The sequence below is a fragment of the Daphnia magna genome, linkage group LG7 (assembly GCF_020631705.1).
Source record: "Daphnia magna isolate NIES linkage group LG7, ASM2063170v1.1, whole genome shotgun sequence".
NCBI classification, from domain to species: Eukaryota; Metazoa; Arthropoda; class Branchiopoda; order Diplostraca; family Daphniidae; genus Daphnia; species Daphnia magna.
In genome coordinates this window covers 7,913,807-7,936,072 of record NC_059188.1, presented here as the reverse complement: position 1 = coordinate 7,936,072, position 22,266 = coordinate 7,913,807, and the positions used below count along the sequence as shown (strand labels likewise).

General features: G+C 41.6%; 1 protein-coding gene, 2 long non-coding RNA genes, 1 other non-coding gene and 2 pseudogenes across 13 annotated transcripts; all 6 read left to right on the top strand.

The window, feature by feature from the left end:
• The first annotated feature begins 1,448 nt into the window (after positions 1-1,448).
• LOC116932743 lies at positions 1,449-5,198 on the top strand. Of its 8 annotated transcripts, none has more exons than XR_006648810.1 (13): positions 1,449-1,591; positions 1,704-1,864; positions 1,936-2,013; positions 2,079-2,293; positions 2,359-2,520; positions 2,585-2,758; positions 3,011-3,246; positions 3,850-4,210; positions 4,269-4,389; positions 4,446-4,568; positions 4,625-4,779; positions 4,848-4,940; positions 4,992-5,198. It is a non-coding gene; the product is annotated as an uncharacterized LOC116932743 (long non-coding RNA). The 8 variants fall into 8 exon arrangements; XR_006648813.1 differs by having other exon boundaries at positions 2,065-2,293; XR_006648811.1 differs by having other exon boundaries at positions 1,936-2,293; positions 3,011-3,243.
• A 442-nt stretch (positions 5,199-5,640) lies between these two features.
• On the top strand, positions 5,641-6,578 carry LOC116932738. 2 transcript variants are annotated; one of them, XR_006648816.1, is made up of 4 exons: positions 5,641-6,031; positions 6,103-6,194; positions 6,260-6,373; positions 6,463-6,578. It is a non-coding gene; the product is annotated as an uncharacterized LOC116932738 (transcript). The 2 variants fall into 2 exon arrangements; XR_006648815.1 differs by having other exon boundaries at positions 6,260-6,578.
• A 925-nt stretch (positions 6,579-7,503) lies between these two features.
• On the top strand, positions 7,504-8,950 carry LOC123474415 (annotated as a pseudogene).
• A 1,566-nt stretch (positions 8,951-10,516) lies between these two features.
• LOC116935134 (vegetative cell wall protein gp1-like) lies at positions 10,517-11,975 on the top strand. Its single transcript, XM_045176742.1, has 5 exons — positions 10,517-10,611; positions 10,799-10,831; positions 10,899-11,202; positions 11,260-11,631; positions 11,697-11,975. The coding sequence occupies exons 1-5, from the start codon at positions 10,517-10,519 to the stop codon at positions 11,973-11,975; spliced, it is 1,083 nt and encodes a 360-aa protein (XP_045032677.1).
• An 851-nt stretch (positions 11,976-12,826) lies between these two features.
• LOC116936209 lies at positions 12,827-13,997 on the top strand. 2 transcript variants are annotated; one of them, XR_006648805.1, is made up of 4 exons: positions 12,827-12,892; positions 13,038-13,179; positions 13,237-13,607; positions 13,667-13,997. It is a non-coding gene; the product is annotated as an uncharacterized LOC116936209 (long non-coding RNA). The 2 variants fall into 2 exon arrangements; XR_004401631.2 differs by having other exon boundaries at positions 12,835-13,179.
• Positions 13,998-13,999: 2 nt separating this feature from the next.
• Positions 14,000-16,120, top strand: LOC123474530 (annotated as a pseudogene).
• Positions 16,121-22,266: the final 6,146 nt, after the last annotated feature.

Genomic DNA, 22,266 nt, shown 5'->3' with positions numbered 1-22,266 from the left:
ACGCACGACGACTGTGGCAGACGAACTTCAACAGACAATGTTGCAGTCATGTGTGGTTGCACTATTAAAAGAGTGTTTGAAAATATATACTTTATTCTCATTGGCTGAACCTTATTTTCATCTTACGGAAACTCTCACTTACGGGAAAAGTTTTAATCATTTCAAACTTTTTTTCTTACAGACACACAGACATACAGGCATACGTTTACGGAAAATCGCTAGTGTAGATTGAACGGAATAAGCTTTCCGTATGCCTGTATCGAGTCTGTATGTCTGTATGACCGTAACTTGTCTTTAAAAACTGCTAGTATAGACGCACCTTTAGGTAGACTAGATCTAATATGCAATGACAATTTTACAAAATCCCTATATTTGGTTACATCACCTTTTCACAAGTATCGGTGACTAAAATTTCTTCGTTCTCAAAAACATTTGTTAATCTCAAGGAACCAAACTGTAATTTAGCAATAAGGCTAACTATTTTTTGGCAAACACAAGCCCATCTCATGACAGGTTGCCTGAACTAAGTTACTAGTTATAACTACAAATCAGTTATTTAATCTAAGGGATTTCTGGGTTTTTGAACCACGCTTAAAATTTTTTTATGTAAATTTTCTTTAATTTCTGAAATATATGCCACTTAAATTTTATGAAATACATTTTGTACGATCAATACTTTTCAATGTATTAAAAACTTTAGCTGGTTAGCTGCAAAATCACATGCTTGTAAATGTATCAAAAAAATTTTCGAAAATTTTCAATCACTTTATCTATCTTATCACGATTTTTAGCTAAATTAGTTCTTTTATTAATAACTGAAGTGGCGCAGCGGTAAAGTATAAGACAGTGAATCTAAAGGTCCATGGTTCAAATCCTAGCCCGGCTAACTCTTTTTTCCAAAAATTAACCTCAAGTACTCAAAAGAACCGTCATGCCTTGTTAAAAGGCTTACAAAACTACACATATCAGCAGAGGATATCCTTTATATTATTCGTAAACTTGAACGAATTTAAAAAGAAGGGGGGGGGGCTGGTGTCGGTGAAGCACACGACACCAGCCCCCCTTAACTTGAACGGATTTCACGAGGGGGGCTGGTGTCGTGTGCTTCACCGACACCAGCCCCCTGCGCATTTTTTTTTGGGGGCTGGTGTCGCCTTCCTGTGCAACACCAGCCCCCATTCCAAATAGTGGGGGAACAATATCGGGGGGAGGGGCTGTTGTCGGGGGAGGGCTGGTGTCGGGGGGTCTGGTGTCGGGGGGCTGGTGTCGGGGGGGCTGGTGTCGGGGGGCTAGTGTCGGGGTAGGGGTGGGGGCTGGTGTCGGGGGGTCCACTGTCCGCATGCCGTAATATAGCGCAATAATGAACTAGAAGTGCCCCAGCAATACAAATGCTGTAACAACCAAAGTGTTGAGGATAGAAGCCATGTTCCATCTGGCGGAGGCTAGTGGAATACCTATGTTCGTAGGTATTACTAGTTACGACTACTGGACGCTAGGCTTCAGTCGTCTTATCTTAACGAATATCGTATTCGATGGCGTCGTCGTTTGTGGCTGGCTTTCTGGCAGCCTATACTGTCTTCGCTATTTTAAGGTAATATAACTAAAAGTGATGACTTAGGTGACATTTTTAATGACCAAGGTGCTACATTCCTCCAAATACTCACAGTGCTTTATTGTACATTTACATGTCAATTGATTTTAAGGATTTAACTTGGCCTAATGGCAGAAATAAAGTAGCATGCCATGTCTGTAGGTTGAATTCAACCCTTTCAAGGAAGAAATGTGAACAATTAGTCACTAACCATGTTGCCTTACGCCTTTTAAAAGTAGTAGAATCCTCTCAGGCAAGAGCTATTGAAAACAAGTAAGTGTCGGAAAATTATTCAGCATAAAATGTTTTCTCTTTTCTTTTCAATGTTTCTGCCCTTCTTTTAGGAAAAAACAGCTTTAGTGCATAGACTGTAATTTTACGGCTTTTGATTTCTGAAAGCACGAGAAACATAAAACTTTCAAGTATCTTGATGTTTACAATAATCGTTCACAGAATCTTGAATTTAAAATTAGCTAAATAAATTCAGCATGTGATCAGGCTCTCAAAGGCTGCCACACAATTCAATCTGTCCTTAAGGTAGTTCTTGCCTGGATTAGATGGCTTGAGTTGGAAATAACCCGCAGGGATGCATCCATTTTCACCACAATTGCTCAGTTAGAATGCCTTAAATCAACTGAGGTTTTTGATGTTTCTGTGGAAGGGGACATGCAAAAAACAATTACCACGTTGATGAACTCATAGGTAGGTAAAAAAATGTTTAATTTTTAGTTATGAAGAAATATAGTTATGAAGCAGTCTTCTTTCAGAATCAGTGAAAAATCTAGAGAAACCAAAGCTTTGGAGTTAGATGTTCTTGACCTCCTTAATACTTATGGGAGTGCCCAACAAGACTTGGTTGTGTCGGTTTAAAACACTTTTTCGTCGTAATACCATTTTTCGACGTTTGTTACCTACTCAATACGGAAACGGTGATTTATAGTTTTATTTTTTTAAGGAAACAAGTTCTTATTTTTAAAACATAAATAAATTCAGGTATTGATTCACCTCGTCCGGCAACTGATGGAGGGGAATTGCTTAATCCACGTAATATCAGTTTATCTATCGTCGGAGACGATGGCCCTAATTCAACTGACATAACCCTACTCGTTATGTCTTTTGGTCAATTTGTGACGCATGATATCACTTATTCGGAGGACTTTACTTTTGGTACTCTAAAATCATTACTTTTCCACTCACCATAACTAAACAAGCACCTGAAACTATTGACGGACCGCTTGTTTTTTAAAGCAATGCACCAGCTATATAGTATGCCATTAAAAAACTAATTTTAGAGAGGACAAGTTACCTTCTCTTTTTGAAAGAAAACGCGCTCAAAGATGCATATCTTGTATCCTTGATTTACAATGTCCCACTTGAACCGAGTAACGTTGTTTTTATTTTCTATTTCTCCCATTTCAGAGTTCTTTATCAGCAGCAGAACCAGCCTATGGACACACTGCAAGCGTACATACATCTCCATCGGGAGTGAGCGATCAAGAGTTGCAGGTATATAATCGTGGCGAACCACACGTCCGGAATGACATGGAGGTGAAAACGCAACTGCAGCAACTACCCGATGAAAATTGGGATCCGACATTGAGTCGCCGAGGATGGGCGTGTATTTCTCATCGATCCATCACTACAATTGCCAAGTAGTAGTATTATTTTTTTTTATAACTTTGTTTTTAGATCTTCTTATATATATTACATATTCTCATCTTAAAACAAAGTTACATTAGATGCGTTCAAGAAAACCTTTCGGTTTAGAACGCATCTGTAGTATTAATTTTTTTTAGATGCGTTCAAGATAACCTTTCGGTTTACAACGCATCTGTAGTATTAATTTATTTTAGATGCGTTCAAGAAAACCTTTCGGTTTAGAACGCATCTGTAGTATTAATTTTATTGGATGCGTTCAAGATAACCTTTCGGTTTAGAACGCATCTGTACTATTAATTTTTTTTTATGCGTTCAAGATAACCTTTCGGTTTAGAACGCATCTGTAGTATTAATTTTTGTTAGATGCGTTCAAGAAAACCTTTCGGTTTAGAACGCATCTGTAGTATTAATTTTTTTTAGATGCGTTCAAGATAACCTTTCGGTTTAGAACGCATCTGTAGTATTAATTTATTTTAGATGCGTTCAAGATAACCTTTCGGTTGATAACGCATCTGTAGTATTAGTATGTTTTTCAATTAATTAAATTATAATATTCTTTTTAATAATTAATTTTTATTGTATATGCTTTTCATCGACAGCAATCGTCTTCCATTAGTTAATGCTGATAAACAGTGTAAATTAGCGATAATGTTACTACCAACGAGCTCCGAAACGGCCTGTCCCAGGTCATCAGCACTGAAAGACGATGGCAAACAGAAACTGATGCTAGGAAAAGCGTAAATAACTTTTTCGCCCATTCGGCTGACAGACTGGCCATCAACACCAGCTTGAAGACAGCAGTTGATACTCACGACAGCAATGATTATTAATCGGCAAGAGCTCTTAATGTTGTTCTTTCGTCTCTCCAATGACCAGCAAAAAATCAGATACGTTGAACTCGATCACGTTCAAATGACTGAAATACATGAATACGACGAACGAATGAAATGAAACACCAAAGTAACTGTCATCAAATAAATTGTTACCTGATCTAGCTTGTTGATGAAAGTTTTTCTAGTTTGACGGTATCTTGGGAATATCGTATCCGAAGATTTCTGTTAACGGGGTACCTCCAGTTTTCAACAACATGATTGAACAAGGATTTGTAGAAGAGCCAGTTTTTCCTTCTGGCTTAGCAGGTATATTTTTATTTTTCCTTTAGTTTCCAATTTCGATATTACAAATTTTCTGAAAGGAATCCTGATGCCACCGAGGGCGGAGAAATTACATTTGGTGGATCAGACCCAAATCGCTACACTGGCGAAATTACTTGGGTTCCTGTTACCAGAAAAGCTTATTGGCAATTCAAAGTTGATGGGTAAAAAATATCATTTTCAAGGCAATATGTTGATACCAAAGTTTCTTACTACACAGCGTGCAGGTTTCCAATGAAGCTGAGGGTTCCTTTTGTCAAGGCGGATGTCAAATGATTGCCGATACTGGAACATCTCTCATTGCTGGCCCTGTAGATGATTAAGAAATTGAACACACTGATCGGTGGTGTCCCGATCATGGCCGGGGAATATTATGTACGTTTTTTTTTTTTATTTTCGGAGATATTGCGAACAATTTCGTACAAACTTTTACTTCACTATAGATCACCTGCAGCAAAGTTGATGAGCTTCCGACGATTTCTTTTACCATTGGAGGGAAATATTGCAGCTTAGAAGGGAGAGAATATGTTTTACAGGTAATTAGGTTATCATCGTCGCTAAAATAGATAGTGACGTTTTTTCTTTAGATTGTGAAGTCAAACTGTGTATCGGTTTGCATGTTTGTTGCAAGTTCAAGAAGACACTACATCATCAGAAACAGCTCGGCAGGAGCACTCTTATCCAAGCAGCTAATAAAGTCGATTCGCTGCCAGCAGTCACTGTGTTCGCCCACGCCTTACGCTTTTTTAAGGAACACGCACTTCGTCAACTGTCAGATCAGACGGTCATTCCCATTCATAGTAATTTATCGTACCATATCTATTGTTGAAGCGAATAAATTACCTATTGTCATGGGTGCAGATGAGGATATCCGCTGGGTTATCACCGTTCCGGCCATATGGCGATCAGCGGCCAAGCAACTGATGCGTGAGGCGGCCTATAAGGCTGGCCTCGGTTATGATCGTTTACCTCACCAAGTGCTGATCTCTCTGAAGCCTGAAGCCGCCTCACTTTTCTGTCGCCAGTTGAAACGACACCAACTGAAAACCGAAAAGCCGGCCGAATTACAATTAACTCCAGCCAGTTTAGGCAAACCACGACCTCTTAAACCATGGAACAGAAGTGCGCATAGGGAATCTATGTATGTCGATGCTGTACTGGATGTTTGTCCAGGTCAACGCTATATGGTCGTGGATTGTGGAGGAGGTACCGTCGATATTACTGTCCATTAGGTCATTGACTTAGACGGTCAACATCTCAAAGAACTTCATCGTGCTACAGGGGGTCCTTATGGATCCATTGGTAAAACTTAAGGCACATCTCTTTTAGATAACAATATTTAGATAGCAAAACCACCGTCTGGGCTTTCCTTAGCTCTGACAGACATCGAAGTGCAAGGCGGCGGACATCCTACGTGTTTGGTTCAGCATTTAGAGTTTGCATTACATAGAAAATACTTTTTTAGATGCAGAAACTGTTGGCTGCAAGAAGACACCAAATGAATACGCAGGGTAAAACGGACATTCCCGCACCGCAAGCCCCAACACCTCACCCCGGATATGCTCTTCACGCCGCACTACACGCTATTAAGCGACACGCAGTTGAACTGATGAACAAAAAAGAGCAGGTAGATCATATCTAAGTCGTCGGCTCGAAAAGAAATGGATAACTACAATTTTTTATGTTTCAAATTTTTAGGAAGAAAAATAACGCCCGGCAACCAAAAGTATTCGATTAACATCAGCCCTAATTCTTCGTAACATTGCCACCCACTCCGCATTAGGACGAAGGTATTTCGTATTGTTCAGAATTGATTCTAATTGTTTCTGTAATACATTTTCCCTTTCTTTCGCAGGAGTCTCCATCGTTACGAAAATCATTTAGCTAGCGTTGCGTTGAGCAACGTTGAGTCATCCCGAACTGTAGCGCAAAAATTTGGTTTACCATAGTCAAACCATCTTTAGCAAGCGTGAGTAATCTAGGGACAAGGCTGTTGATATATTACTCGATGGCGTTGACATTGTCTGATATGTATTTCTGTTGGTGATATTTATTTAGCTGATTACTTTCCTTCAGGGCCAGTATCCTTTGCATTTTAAGTTCCTACTACTAGAAACAAATGCAGAATCATGCCAATTTGATAGTGACTGCCAAAATACAAGTCTAATAACTCACCTTAGAACACAAAATCCTTTCACACAATAGGTTCAGTAGAAATGATGAGATGATTGCTCAAATGGTGGTAGTTAATGGTTGCAAACACAGCATACGGTGCACTTGTCAAATCCTTCAGGGCCTGCACCCTTTGCACTTTTAGTTCCACAAGCTAGGAGTAAAAGCAGAATCACGCAAATTTGATACTGACTGCCAAAATACAAGTCTAATAAATCACGTCAACATAAAATCTGGTCACTTGAGAGGCTCACTAGAAGTGAGAAGAAGGTTGATGAAATGGTGATGGTTAATGGTTGCCAACAAAAAATAAAGTGCACTTGTCAAATAAGATTCAGCAGTGAAGGTGTTACAAGTTCATGCCAATTACAATGGCGAACACCTCCAACAGATTAAAAATAAGAATAAAAAGAATGAGTTTGCTGACCCCTCATGAGCTTTCAGCTATTGTCTGCGTCCTTCTACTTTTGTGCTATTTTTACGTAACTCTTTCCGGCGACCATTCCGCTCCAACATTTACCATGCTGATTTCTTCCCATGGTTATTGGTTAGCTACTTCTTTAAACGCATTACATGCCAACATAGGCTTTTCTGTTGTTACATCTGGATAACAAACCAACTATTGCTGAGCAAGAAAAATAAACAAAATATTCATAAAGGAAAAACTGGTGTGACAAGTAAAATAAACGTGACTTACAGAAAAAAACAGCAATGGTCAGTCCAACAAAGACAAATACAGAATAACTTTGGGTCAATTCAAGATGAATTCCGTAAGTGAATGTACAAGGAGCCGTCCACTAAGACGGGCATTAGTAGTTGTTATAAATTCGTCTCGCATCAACTACCTATGTGTTGACCTTTGTATTTAGCTATTTAACAGCAGAAAAACATTTAGGTGGTGGGCGTATACCCTTACATACCTCAGATCTTTTTTAGCTTTTAAGCAAGAATGTCGTCTGACGGTAGCTCGTCAGACTCTAGCTCTAAGAGTTCTAGTTCTAGTTCTTCAGATAGTGACTCTTCTATTCTCAAAAGTTCAAGCCGTAAGTTTCAAGTTTCAAAGGCAAAATCTACCAGTTTGTCCCACTGGATTGTCACTGGTATCAGCGAGGAGAAAGTGAAAAAATGTAGAGAGATCTACAAACCCTCGCTGAAAAGAAAAACCGATTTACTGACAAATCCCACCTTGGACGAATCTATCTACATCCGTCTTAAGGCCGCGAAAGGCTCGAACGCCACCAAAGCCAACATAGACCCGACGGAAAAAGCCCTTAAAAAGCTGTCTTTTAAAGTCCTGGATTTGGTCAAGCCACTGTTGTTTCTTGCTAGCCGCGAAAAATCGAAAAGAAAATCGAAGAGCGACGGCAAAGCAGTCAAGATCGCGATCAGGCTATGGGCCACTTTGTTTCGTGACATTATCAGGTCTCGACGTCACAACATCCTTTCACAAGTATATCCTGAATACTTGGGCCTATTAGAACGAGACGATATCTGGTCCGACGGCGAGGATCTCTTTGGCCGAAAATTCCTAAAACATCTCGTGGAAGAAGCAAAATCCCAAGCCACCTTAGCAGCAATAGCCAAGAAGAAAACATCTAGCCACTCAAAGGATCAACCAGCTTCCACCAGCCAACAGAAAAGGCCAATCGACTACTCTAATGCAGCATCGCAAAGAGGAATCACGCAAGCAACTCTCAACGGGGGAGTGGAAGCTCTCGACCTCAGCCTTCGCAAAGATCCAGCAAGTGTGGCAAATCAAGGTCGATATTTTCGCGAGTTCGTGGAATACACAGCTTCCGATTTTCGTAAGCTGGCTTCCTCAGCCTGGACCTTGGAAGACAGACGCGTTCATGCTTAACTGGAAATACATCAGGAGCTACTCCTTCCCTCCGTTCAGTCTCATTCCACATTGCTTTTCAAAGCTAATCCAGGACCAGGCAACAACCGTGATGATCACACCACTCTGGCCCACACAGTCGTGGTTTCCGATCCTGCTGGAGTTGGCGGTGGACGTACCCCGAATGTTCTACCCAGAACAGGATCTGTTGACATCACCGTTGGGGGAATTCCATCAACTGACAGCCAGCCACTCAATACGGCTTGTCGCCTGGAAGCTATCGGGAGTGGTCTCGATAGCCAAGGGTTTCCGCCAGAGGTTATCAAACTTCTCCTTTCAGCAACAAGAAAGAACACAATCGCTGCATACCAGTCAACGTGGAAAAATTGGAATTATTGGTGCCATGCACGGAACGTCAATCCCATGTCTGGTGGTGTAAAGGAGGTGCTCTGCTATCTAGCCGGAATGTTTGGAGCGGGTATGAGCTATAGCTCTATTAATGTATCCAGATCTATGCTCTCTTCTACTCTTAACATGGGAATCGGCAACCGCGAGGAAATAGGAAAACACCCTCTAGTCACCCGACTGATGAAGGGTATTTTTCAAGCAAGGCCGCCGACCCCCAAGTATAGCGGAACATGGGACCCGTCAAGAGTCCTCGCTCATTTTGACGTGACGGCTGGACAAACTTTATCTATTTTGCAACTAGCACGCAAACTGGCCACCCTGCTGGCCTTAACGACCCTATTGAGATGTGCCGATATTGCGTCTATCCAGATAGAGACGATTGGGTTTGCCGGTCCTAAAGTTTATTTTGATCTGGGAACCCTCCGAAAATCTCAACCTTCCGGCCCACTTATGCGTCTCTCACTGGACGAGTGGAGCCAAAACAAAGCTATTTGCCCCCTCACCTGTTTGCAATCATACATAGCGAGAACCAGTAATCTCCGAAAACCGCATAACGCAAAACAACTCCTTATAGGTTCTACCAAACCACATAATCCAGTTACGAGTGCTACAGTAGGGCGATGGATTAAAGATCAACTGCGGGAAGCCGGCATCGACACTTTTATTTTTTCAGCCCATTCTACCAGAGGGGCAGCGGCGTCTAAAGCCGCTTCCTCTGGAGTTTCTATCCAAGCCATTTTAAAGCAAGGGCATTGGTCCAACGAAAACACTTTTTCTAAGTTCTACCGTCGTGAATCGGCAACTGAACGGAACCCGGTCGAGTCAGCCGTTCTGGCCATTACGGACTCTGAATCTGACTAGTTTAGTTTTGATTTTGACATTTATGCTTTAAATTCACATAGGTAGTTGATGCGAGACGAATTTATAACAATTTGGGATTGGCCGAGCAAGCGAAGCTTGCGATGGTCAATCATAATCTCCCACCCACCCGCTCCAAGTTATCTTCCCCCGCAATTTAAGGATTTCCCTTCCTTTTGGCAAAATTTCTAAAATTATTTCTTTTGTCTTACTTTAGATCTGACAACAGAAAAGGAACCAAAAATTGGAATACGGGCTGGAAGAAGAATAATGGTGGGCAGTCCAAGATTAAATTATATTATTCATATACCCTTATTTTTTGTGCGTAAAAGATCTGAGGTATGTAAGGGTATACGCCCACCACCTAAATGTTTTTCTGCTGTTAAGTAGCTAAATACAAAGGTCAACACATAGCTAGTTGATGCTCTACTTCATTTCCAACAATTATGATTGACCATCGCAAGCTTCGCTTGCTCGGCCAATCCCAAATTGTACTTATGGTCGGATTCAACCAGCATTAAATTTAATTCCTTCATCAGCAAACTAAAAGCAAGACAAATTTCGATAATAAAATACGCTATCATTATTAGAGGTCGACAAGTATGTGTACCTTTTTGTGGCAAGATTCCAGGTAAACAAGTCAAGAAGAGACTTTTTAACTTTTTTCAAACCTTCACCTCGGTGACTGCATCCAAAACTGATGGGGAGTATGGATAAGTAGGGTTGCCAGACTAGATCATATCCTAAGGGGAAAATAAATAAATAAAAAACGTTTTGAAAACGACTGACCTTGGATTGGCCTTTGAACTCAAGGTTCATTCACTATCTATCACCAAGATGCCGAGAAATCACCAAGTTCCCATCCACCAAGTCCCCTCCAACATGTACAACATGTACGAAGAATTCGAGGTTGAGGATTGTTTAAACCGAAGGTAAGGGTAACATTATCAAATTTAATTTCATTTTAAATTTTTTTTATCTTATTTTTTTTTAATTATTTTTCTTCGCCGTTTGTAGGGTTGTGCAGTTTAAAAATGGACGAAAGGTCCAATACTAGTTGAAATATGTCGGGTACGACACACCCGAATGGACCGATTTTTCAAACTGCAATAACTGCAGGTCCCTCATTAGGGAATTTCAACGTAATGGAAGGTAAGTTAACAATTAAGGTAAATTCTTTTTTTAAATTTAATTAACGTATTTTATCTATTTGTTCTAGGGATGCTACAGTGGACCAGGCCGGACCAGCCAATGACAACGGTGAGGTAGAGCTGGACGGCGAAGTCTTGCTATATTGCGAGGCTTTGCTGGCCAGCGAAGCTTCACCATTAGGCATCGGCGATTCGGCCGGGGAACCTGAGCAGCTGTCTGATGGACAAGATTCAAATTTAGAGCAACCCGCCATCTTGCTACCGGCCATCTTGCTCCCGGCCGTCGTGCCGCCGGCCGTCGAGCCGCCGGCCGTCGAGACCCCTGCCATCATGCCACCGTCCGTCGTGCCACCAATGGCATCAAAACAAGTGGTAAGATTTTGTAGTATTAATTTATTTTAATTTTTCTAATAAATATTTTAAAATCAGGAACAGGCTATGGCGTTGCTGGGCCAAGGGTTTCGGCTTTTGGGGCCTGTCCTGAGTCACTTGGTGGCAAGTGAAAAGGCAGGACTACCTGGTCCTTCATCCCCTATAGTATGTCCTTCATCCCCTCTACCTGGTCCTTCATCCCCTCCACTATGTCCTTCATCCCCTCTACCTGGTCCTTCATCCCCTCCAGTATGTCCTTCATCCCCTCTACCAGGTCCTTCATCCCCTAGACCAGGTAGTTCAACGCCTCGTCCTGACCACCATTCAGGATCACCCAAAGCCGGTCCAGCATCGCCTATCGCCGGTCCATCAAAAGGGAAAAAAATCCGGTCGGAGGAGAAAAAATTAAAATACAAAAAATGCATTAAGGTAAGTTTAATTTCATAAATTTATCAAATTAGTTCTTTCCCTTAACTCTTTTCCCTTATTTGCAGTGCAAAACAAAAGGCCACATATCTAAATTTTGCCCCAAGAAGGTCAAACATACCACTGGGCCAGTAGATCCTGCTCATGTACATGCACATGTACCACCCCCATTTCTGAATTTCCCTCCTCCAGTACTTTTTCCTCCTTCTTTTCCGCCTCCTCCTGTAATTCTTCCTCCTTCCTTTCCGCCTCCTCCCCATTACGACCCACGTCCTCCTTTTCCCGTTCCGCATCCCACCTTCCACTACCCTAACTTTAATGCCAATAATTTCCACCCTCCATTTTAATTTACTTTTTTTTTTTATTATTACTTTCTCTTATTCTAAACTAGATTTTCATTTCCCACTTGTCCTTCCCTCTTTTTATCCTGTGTTTTTTTTTGTTTAAAAAATAAAATTTTTTTACCTAGAAAAACGCTTGTATCTTAATTTGCTAACAATAAAAATATTCTAGGCCATATGTTATCCTGCAGTCATGGTTAATTATTTTACTGTTACTAATTATGATTTTAGGGCGAACTTTTTGGACTTACATAACAATTTTGTAAAACGATGCAAGGTTAATTGGTGAAGTATAGTTTAACTCCGCAATTTAATAATATATAATAATAATACCAATATGTTTAGAGCAATTATTTTCTCTATTGGATTTGAAATCAAGACCTTCGGAACGCTAATCCAACGCTCTCACCATTGAGCTACACACAACAGAATAAAATTACTTCGGCAACAGTTCGAATCTTTAACGAATTCGACTCCCACAATTAATCAATCCATATCGGGAGTTTTTCCTCTGCCTCCGTGATGCCTGGTGGTAACTTTTAGACAACTAAACAACCTGTTAAACGGGTATCGGCCAACAGGAACTCATTAAATAAAGGAAAACTCTTTAAATAAGGCATTCATTAAATAAACAATTTTCTATTGTAGCAAGCATTTGTTCTCTACATTTAAAAAACCATTTACGTAAAACACAGCCCTACATGTTTCGTTACTATTGTAATTGTTCATTACTTTTTTTTCTACATATATTTATAATAATGGTTATTACTTCATTAATTATCGCAAAATTCCACTATTAATTGATTATTTTCCTTTTACAGTATAATAATAATGCTAATTTGGCAACCAAACGTATACAAATCCCCATTACTTGTGGATACAGTCGCCATGGTGAACGCGTCGTCGAGTACACTAGTCAAAAGGTAACCCAAATGTTATTTTTTAACATCTTAGTTTCTATGTTTCTGCCTTGTTCCCCCCTGACTTTTGATAACAAGCTACAGTAGTTCCTTGACCATAAATTTTGATTAAACCTGATCCAAATTCATCATCAAAATCGTACTCAAGCCAAGAAGAGGGTAGTTGGTGAATAGCCCACCCTGACGACACAAAACAAGAAGTCTAAGAACATTATGAGACGATTGTGTCAAGGAAATCCTAGAAGACTACAGGAAGATTCCACCAAAACACAAACGCAGAGATCCCAAAGGTGTGTACCATGTTGTTTGTTGGTTTCACTACGTACTTCTGTTTGTTTGCCATGTAGATGACAACGACATTGACTGGACAAATTTCATATAGTTGCATCTTGTGCAGAAAATACTGCCACTCAAGAGAAATTGAATTACTTCTTAAAGGTCCTTCAACTCAAGATCGTAAAGGAAAGCAAATTGGGAAATTGCAGCATCCCTCAGTCCCTAAAAAAAAAAAGAAACTTTCCTAGAGCTATGAAACACTCATAACTTTGTATTGGCCTGGTGCCATGAGCTACTGCAAAAGCTTTACAAGAGCTCACTCAAACATAGCGCTCATTACTACAAGCAACATGTACCACAGATACTAATTCCGTCACCGTCACTTAATCTTCGTTCCATCTCACCTACACTACCCGAACACGACATGAATCAAACAGAAACAGTAAGCAACACTTCTTCTATTTCCCAGTTGACCACACCTCATTTGTGTTCGCACAACAGCAGTAACATAGTCTCCCTACCTGACAAGTTAAGCGATAAAAGTCTTCCCGCTCAGGAAAGCACCACAAACTTACGACAGGCAATAGCGTGACAATCACTGGCTAACCGACCCAATTCATCAAGCAATTCCACAGATTTCATTGCCCGGAAACCAAAAATACTACGTACAAAAATTATTACAATTTTGTTTTTAATCTATTTGTTTTCCCTTTTAAAGTTTCAGTCCGTTTGATTTTTAAAGACACAGATTTTGGCCGTCTTCCTTCAATGAGCTATTGCGTAGCCCTAATAAAAACATTGTAACTTTCTTTTTTTATACGTTTCTCTTGTTTTCCAGGTCAATCGTGGGAAGACAAAGTGGATGCAGTGCGAAATGAGATGATGGCACAAAAGCTGGATGCCGTTGTATTGATGGCCCTGAACGAGATCGCTTGGCTGTTGAACCTGAGGGGTGGCGACGTGCCCTACGGCCCTCTGGTAGAAGGTTACGTATATTTATCGCTGGATCGCATTGTGCTCTTTATCCAACCGACGAAAACGACGGAACTGATCCGGGAACACTTGAACAGCGACAACTGTCAAGAGGAAACTATTTGTGTTGAGTGCGTGTTCGATAAAAATAAAAAGCGTTGGCGATGCCCAATGTTCGCTTGTTTGGAATTCCCACCTAACGTAGACCCTTCTTGTTGACAGAGTGAGACATTACGAAAACGTCTTCAACGACTTGCCCGTTTCAACGAAGAATGTCGACTCTGTCCTGCTGCCCTCTAACTACGCCTACAGTGGAGGAGTCAGTTTTGCCATTTATGAGACGGTAGGTTGCACTGTTTGTTTTTTTATTAATTAGAAATTTTTAAGTGTGGCTGTTTACTATTTCAGGCTTGCTTGCCGATATAGATTCCTGTAGTCAAGAGACAGACATCACCTTCACCATTGATTTTATTGAAAGAGACGAAAAAGGCCATCGAAGTGGAAGGAATGAAAAACGCCCACATGAAAGATGCAGTGGCCCTATCCGATTTTCTCTCTCTTCTCCAAGAACAGGTTGGAACATCTTTTTTTCTATTGTTCTGACTTTTTCAATCGATTGAAGTTTCGTTTCAATGAAGAGATTGATTGAACGAATCTCGTTTTTAATTATTGCCTTTTAAAGATTCATGAAGGCAAAGTGCAATGGGATGAGTTGAAAGTCGTCCACACGTTGGACGAGTATCGCCAACAGCAGGACCTGAACCGAGAACCATCTTTCAGCACGATCGCTGCATTCGGACCAAATGGCGCACTTATCCATTACAAGCCGTCGTTGGAAACCAATCGAATTATTGACAATTCCTCGTTTTTGATAATCGACTCTGGTGGCCAGTACCTTGGTACGTCATTCCAACTTTGTGGGGTTTGCTCTTTTTAAAATGATTGATGAGGGTGATTTGGATGAGTCTAGACGGGACGACGGATGTGACCCGTACATTCCATTTTGGTCTTGCAACTCAGCGTCAGAAAGAGATTTACACTCGTGTTTTAATGGGAGCTATCGACCTGGCTGCACTGGTTTTCTCCGACTCAATCGCGGACAGCCACGTCAATATCATCGCCCATCAAAACCTCTACCAGGTCGAACTGGACTACCATCACGAAACCGGCCATGGCATTGGCTCCTTTCTCAACGTTCACGAAAGTATACAACGACTGACCAAATGGAAATGTTGCTAGGTTGTTTTGACGCGCTTATTACGCCGGTCCCATTCAATTGAATATCAACAGCAAAGAACCTCACCGTTTCCGCGCCAACTATTTCTTTTCTGACGGTAAGCCTTGTCTTGTTATTGTCATAAATCGCAACAATTTTCACCTGCTAGCTAATAATTGATGCATTTGTTAATCTTAAATATTTGAAGAACCAAGTTATTACTTGCCCAATGAGTACGGCATCCGATTGGAAACGATCCTTCGTGTTGTCGACGTAAAAATGACGGTACATTCAGCACGTATTGCAGTCCATTGAAACGTGTTGTTTACCCAACTGTTGGTCTTTTGTTGGACGTTCTTTTCTCTCTACTTTTGGGGGCTTGGTCACTGATGGATGACAAACAATGGCAACAACATTCCACTGAAAAATAGCAGCAGCATCCACAGGACCAGTCTCACTACACAGGCGGATGCTGACCCTGGCTCGTCTCCAAAACTCGTCCGGTAACCCCTTCACCATAACGGACTCCTAGAAACAACCCGCCCAGACCATCTTTTAACAGGCAACAATTAATTTCTAAGGCCGTCACAGTTTATAATTTTTTTTTTATGTACTCTAACTGAATTTCGTACTTTAATTCCTGTTATTCAACGCACTTTTATACGTCTGAATTGTTTATATCTAGCAAAGTACAGCAGCTGATTAAGCATTTCCATGCCTGGCTGAGGTAATGGGGGAAGAAGGGAATATAAGGGCCTTTTACACGACTTTTTATCTTTTCACGTACATCGTCTAGAAAAATGTCAAGACACTTGCATTATCTCTCGCAAAAAAAAAATGGGTGAAGCTGCAAAACTAGTCTCGATATTGCGAGATACACCTTACAAAGAGTTATTGCTGTTGAAGTCGAGTAGAATGCCCCCTGGAGCAAAGGTGTATAAATTGTCGACCAGACTAAAAGAAAAACGCAAAAGAAGACGGGGAACAAAAAGAGGCGTTGAACATTGTATCTGCAGAAGAAGAAGAAAATGGTAGTAGTTGTGGGGCGGAGGTGCGGGATATGAAGATTGGCACGTCGAAATGTACGAAAAAAGAAATTTTTTTTTGTTTAAAGAAAAGAAACAGTAAAAATAAAAGACAACGTCCTCCCGTAATGTCAGCACGCACGAAACGAACCAGAGGCACAACAACCGAAGATTTGGAAAGAATTGCGCAGAAAATATTTTTCCGTCCCTCGTAACCAACAAAAACAAAGAGTACTTTTTATATCACAGGTGACTGACGCCCTAAGAAAGCACGTAAAAGGTGCAATAGTAATCACGAATTGGGAAACATTGCAAATATAACCGAAGAACAAATGGACGAATTGGAACGTGATCAAATGAAATACGTACCGCAGCATGAACCGGGAGCGCCTGAAAATTTTACGGCAACTTCTTAAAGTCTTAAATACTATGATGCAGCACTAGCTCTCAAAGTCTGCAATTGATTTATTTTCCTTTCCATCTTTATATTTTAGTTGAGAGTTATAATTTTATTTCAAACCTCGGCAAGTATGAGCATCTAAACATTCCGGGACAAGCTAGTTCTGACACGCATATCCGTCTAGCTCTCAGTCTGGTAGGATTTGTGCAGTATTATTGACCCGGACAATTAATTTGTTGTCGACTGGTGACGGAAAATTCACATGTGTTGGAAAAACAGGTCAGTCGGTCTCATCGTCCGCCGAAACCTGGTACCTCTTAAAATTTGCCCTGAAAAATTTTTTATTCCTACAGTCTTGTGATCTCTCATTTTTATTACAATTTAAAATTTATTAGGTCTGTCAATTCGTCCTCACCCTTTAAGTTACAAACAACCTATACTAAATCACACAATCGCTACCACACATTCTTCAGTGGGTAAACCTAATAAATCAGTCTACCATGAAAGAAATAGTTGACAGTTAAATATAAGCGGAAAAACGCCCGTTTCATGGAATGTTATAAACGGTTCTTAGGAATTTTGCCGCCTTTTTTCCACCGAATTTCTCCGGAACCCGGTTTTGGTCTGGCTGCAGCTCCTTTCCCTCCTCCTCCCTCCCCCTTGTCCCTCCCCCTTGCCTCCCCCTTATATTTTCTCCTCTTTTTTTTTCTAATGTATGCTTATTTTTCGGCACAAGAAGTGCATAGCACTATACCTTCGTGTAAATTAAATCTAGAATTGTGAAACAAAATGATGGTGAAAACGAGCCGCGCTCATCGGTGGCTATTGCAGGTGCGTGCGACGATCCGCTGCCGAGATTGACGTGTATATTTGTAAATTTTTCTTTCGTTTTCTTGGAAAATGGAGCAGTGAGTCGCTGGTTAATTACTTGACCCCCATCTGACCTTCTTTCCTTCTTGTATTTTTTAATGTTTTTTAATCATGACGGGTTGGGCACCGTTCGATGCGTTGGCTCACGCTGATTCCGGCAGTATGAATGTCAGCGCTAGCAACGGTACCGTTCGGGAGTTATGATTTATTTTGCCCGTTCACACCAATTCCCCGACTCCCACAAGTGCCTGGCTCATCTATCCCCTTGCGTCCAACCCCCATGGGATTTTTTGTATTAAAATATTTTTTCGGTCACGAATGATCATGAAACCGGTATCATTGGATGCGGCTCGTCGAGCTCGTTCCGATGGTGAAGGTCCCGCCGTGATCGGACACACCGTTCGGCCGCAAACTATTTTTAAAGCTCGAAAAATGATGATGGGCCTCTACCTGCCAATTCTAGGAATTCGACGTCAAAAGCGCAGCCACGTTCGGAATTAATTTTCAAAAATTCATAGCGGTTGAACGGTGCGTCGGATCGCGAAAATTTTTCGACAGCTGCGATCGCGTGATTGCGCTCTATCCAGCGGTATCCGATGAGAAGCCGTGCGACCGCTCCTTCTGGTAGCTGACTCGGCCGGTTTCGGCATGTCCGATTTTCACGCGGATTTCACGGTCCAGCTGCTCCTGCCCGGCTTAATATGTCATTTTTCCATTCGTAGGGCGATCCGAATTGACGTACAACAGTTATTTACGGTCAAACATGGAGACGAGCCTCTGATTTTTCAGCGGAAAAACGCCCGTTTCCAGGAATTTTATAAACGGTTCTTAGGAATTTTGCCGCCTTTTTTCCACCGAATTTCTCCGGAACCCGGTTTTGGTCTGGCTGCAGCTCCTTTTCCTCCTCCTCCCTCCCCCTTGTCCCTCCCCCTTTCCTCCCCCTTATATTTCCTCCTCTTTTTTTTGTAGCGTATTGTAAATTAATCGGGCCTAAATCCGGTAATACCTTCGGTAATATTAAAATACTAAAGTATTTCAATATTTACACTCAGGGACAAGAAGTGCATAGCACTATACCTTCGTGTAAATTAAATCTAGAATTGTGAAAAAAAATGATGGTGAAAACCAGCCGCGCTCATCGGTGGCTATTGCAGGTGCGTGCGACGATCCGCTGCCGAGATTGGCGTGTATGTTTGTAAATTTTTCTTTCGTTTTCTTGGAAAATGGAGCAGTGAAGCGCTGGTTTATTACTTGACCCCCAGCTGACCTTCTTTCCTTCTTGTATTTTTTTATGTTTTTTAATCATGACGGGTTGGGCACCGATCGATGCGTTGGCTCACGCTGATTCCGGCAGTATGAATTTCAGCGCTAGCAACGGTACCGTTCGGGAGTTATGATTTTTTTTTGTCCTTTAACACCAATTCCCCGACTCCCACAAGTGCCTGGCTCGTCTATCCCATTGCGACCAATCCCCATGGGATTTTTTCTATCCAAATATATTTTCGGTCACGAATGATCACGAGACCGGTATCATTGGATGCGGCTCGTCGAGCTCGTTCCGATGGTGCAGGTCCTGCCGTGATCGGATACACCGTTCGGCCGCAAACGATTTTTAAAGCTCGAAAAATGATGATGGGCCTCTACCTTCCAATTCTAGGAATTCGACGTCAAAAGCGCAGCCACGTTCGAAATTAATTTAAAAAAATTCATAGCGGCTGAACAGTGCGTCGGATCGCAAAAATTTTTCGACAGCTGAGATCGCGTGACTCCACTACCTAGTACTTACCTTCTTCTTCTTTATTATTATATCATCTTTTTCATTACAGTTAGAATTAAACGTTATAAAACATTCGTATTCGTTTCCAAACATTTTCTAAAAATATTTATTTAATAAATTTGAATTCAGGTCAATTTTATTAAACAATTGAATTCATTGATTATTAACAACTATTATTATTAACAGCTGTGTTATAGTAGTTTTAATAGCAAATTTGGCAAAAGGCAAGCGATAGCGAAACCTGAAGTGAAGTAGACGTCACCACTTCATCGCCGTCGTCATCATATCAGCTTCACCTTCACCATCACAACAGTCAGTATTCAGCAGTCACCAGTGTTTCCTGAACGTAAGTAATACTTTTCTAACGCAATTTTGTTACAGTAATCTTTGACTTTGTTTCTCTTTGACTCATATTTTAAATTTAGCAATGTAACTGTATGGCAAACAGATGCCGGTTATCATATGGGCATTCATTTCATTTTTATACGCCTGATTCGTCTATGCAGGGCAGTATGGGTTTGACAATAATTACTTTTACTGATAATACCTGATAAGTAATTATTGATTTGAAGACACTTGACTCAGGTAAATTGTTGCTGATTCTCTAGCTTTTATTCAGATTCTGACACAACTTATAATGGCGTCTGCTCTACCTTGTTGAACAATTGCGAAGAAGAACATTAACCGAGATCGGCCACCAAGAAGACGCTGAGCACAGCACCCCTGGCGGCCTTACACATACTATAAATCAAAAATAGTGGGCTTGCGAACTAGTCGGCCCGACCTAGTTAATTGTCCGTCAGGTGGCGGGTCGTGATTCGCAACATCCTCCCCACCGGAATCGCGAGTCCTCCTCGGCGATTCCTTTTTCTTCTTGCGGGGGGGTTTCTTCTTAGGCGCGGTTGCACCTCATTCTTCTTGGCCAGCCTCGGCTTCTCTAGATCCGTCTACGGAAACATTGACGGGCGGATCCACGTCATGTTGAATTTCCAATGGATAAATGGTCTGGAGACCTCGTGTTGTTTCCTTTTCTGAACGAAGACGTAACTTTACAGCTCGTATCTTGCCGTCATAACCGGGAATAAATTCCGTTATAATGGCCGTAGGCCACGAAACACGCTTGATATTTGGCTCCTTTAGCAGGACGATTTCGCCAACGCGGGGGATTCTAGTATCCTTTCCCTTGCGACAATGGAATCTTTTTAAGTCGGACAAGTAAGATTCTTGCCATAGCCTCCACCAAGTTAGAGCGTGTTCGCTACGTTGCTTATCTAAGTCGATCAGCTCGTTGCGGCTCATTGTGGTCAGCTCGGAAGCCTCCGTTGTGGCGCCAGGCTGTCTTCCAGTCAAAAGTCTTTGTGGAGATAGCCCTTCATACGCTTGTGCGTCTCCGGAAACATATGTGAGAGGTCGTGAGTTCACGATTGCTTCAATTTCCACCAGGATGGTGTGAAGTTGATCGTAGCTCACCTTCATTTTCCCTAATACCTTGCGTAACGGCTCCTTTACCGAACGCACCATTCTCTCCCAAAACCCGCCCCACCAGGGTGCCAAGCTCGGAGAGAATTTCCACTCAATTCCCTTACTTGATAGCCAATTTGCTAAAGTAGGGTCTTCTGTTACAAGTTTAGCGGCGCATGTGAATGTTGATGCGTTATCGCTATAGATTGTCTTACAATCTTCTCTTCTGGACATCATTCTGCGTAGAGCGAGCATGAACGTTTTCGTGGTAAGGTCTGTCACGAGCTCAAGATGTACAGCTCTTGTGACGGCACAAGTGAATAAACACGCGTGCACCTTTTTTTCACCAACCCGAGTTTTCTCGACATCTTTCCCTTCCTTGTCTTTCTCAATCAAAAGGACCTCTTCCAAAACGTACATCGGCCCGAAATAATCAATTCCAATGATTTCGAATGGCTGTGCCTTCTTGGTACGATCCAAAGGCATGGAAGCGGCTTCTTCGTCGAAAGGGCGCGATTGAGCTCGTTGGCATTTTCCACAATGCTTGATGACACTCTTGATGCGTTGTCGAGCACGAATAATCCAGAACCGATTACGGAGATGAAAACTGCTAGAATTTGCATTCTCTGTTTGGATTTCGTTTCGACTTCCATTAATTGTAGGTCATCCGAAGTTGGGTTGTCTTGCTGAGGCCATTCAGACGATTCTTGTTTCAGCCAGGAGGGACCTCCCCACCAGGAAAAAGCCTCTGTCAACTTCTTGACGGAGCAACTTCGAGATGCGAAATCCGCTGGGTTGTCTTTTCCAGGACAGTGTTTCCAGTGTTCTGGTTTGAATCTCTTCTGAATTGTCTCTACTCTATTCCGTACGAATAGTTTCCATCGCCCTGGATCTCCTTTGATCCAACCTAACGCTGCCATAGAGTCAGTCCATAGTGTCACTTCCCACTTCACTTTGTCAATTGCGTTTACGATTCGTTCAGCTAAGACACTGCCGAGTTCGGCGCTAAGCAGTTCTAGCCTTGGTAGTGAAACTTCGTTTTTCGGGAGTGGTGCTGCCCTAGTTTTACAGCAAACAAGTCGGATGAATCCAGGATTTCTTGACTTGGCGTATGCTACAGCTCCGTACGCTTTTGTTGAAGCGTCGCAGAATACATGTAATTCTTGAATTACATCTGTCGGTGCTGTTGAGATCATGCGAGGTATTTGGATTCTGTCTATACCTTTCAAATCTTCCACTATAGTTCTGAATCGACTCTCCGTTTGTGAATTCACATTGTCATCCCATCCGATTTTTTCTTGCCACAATTCCTGGAAGAGTAGCTTGAACTGTAGTGTTATGGGTCCAATGAATCCAAGGGGGTCGAAAAGCTTGGTCGAG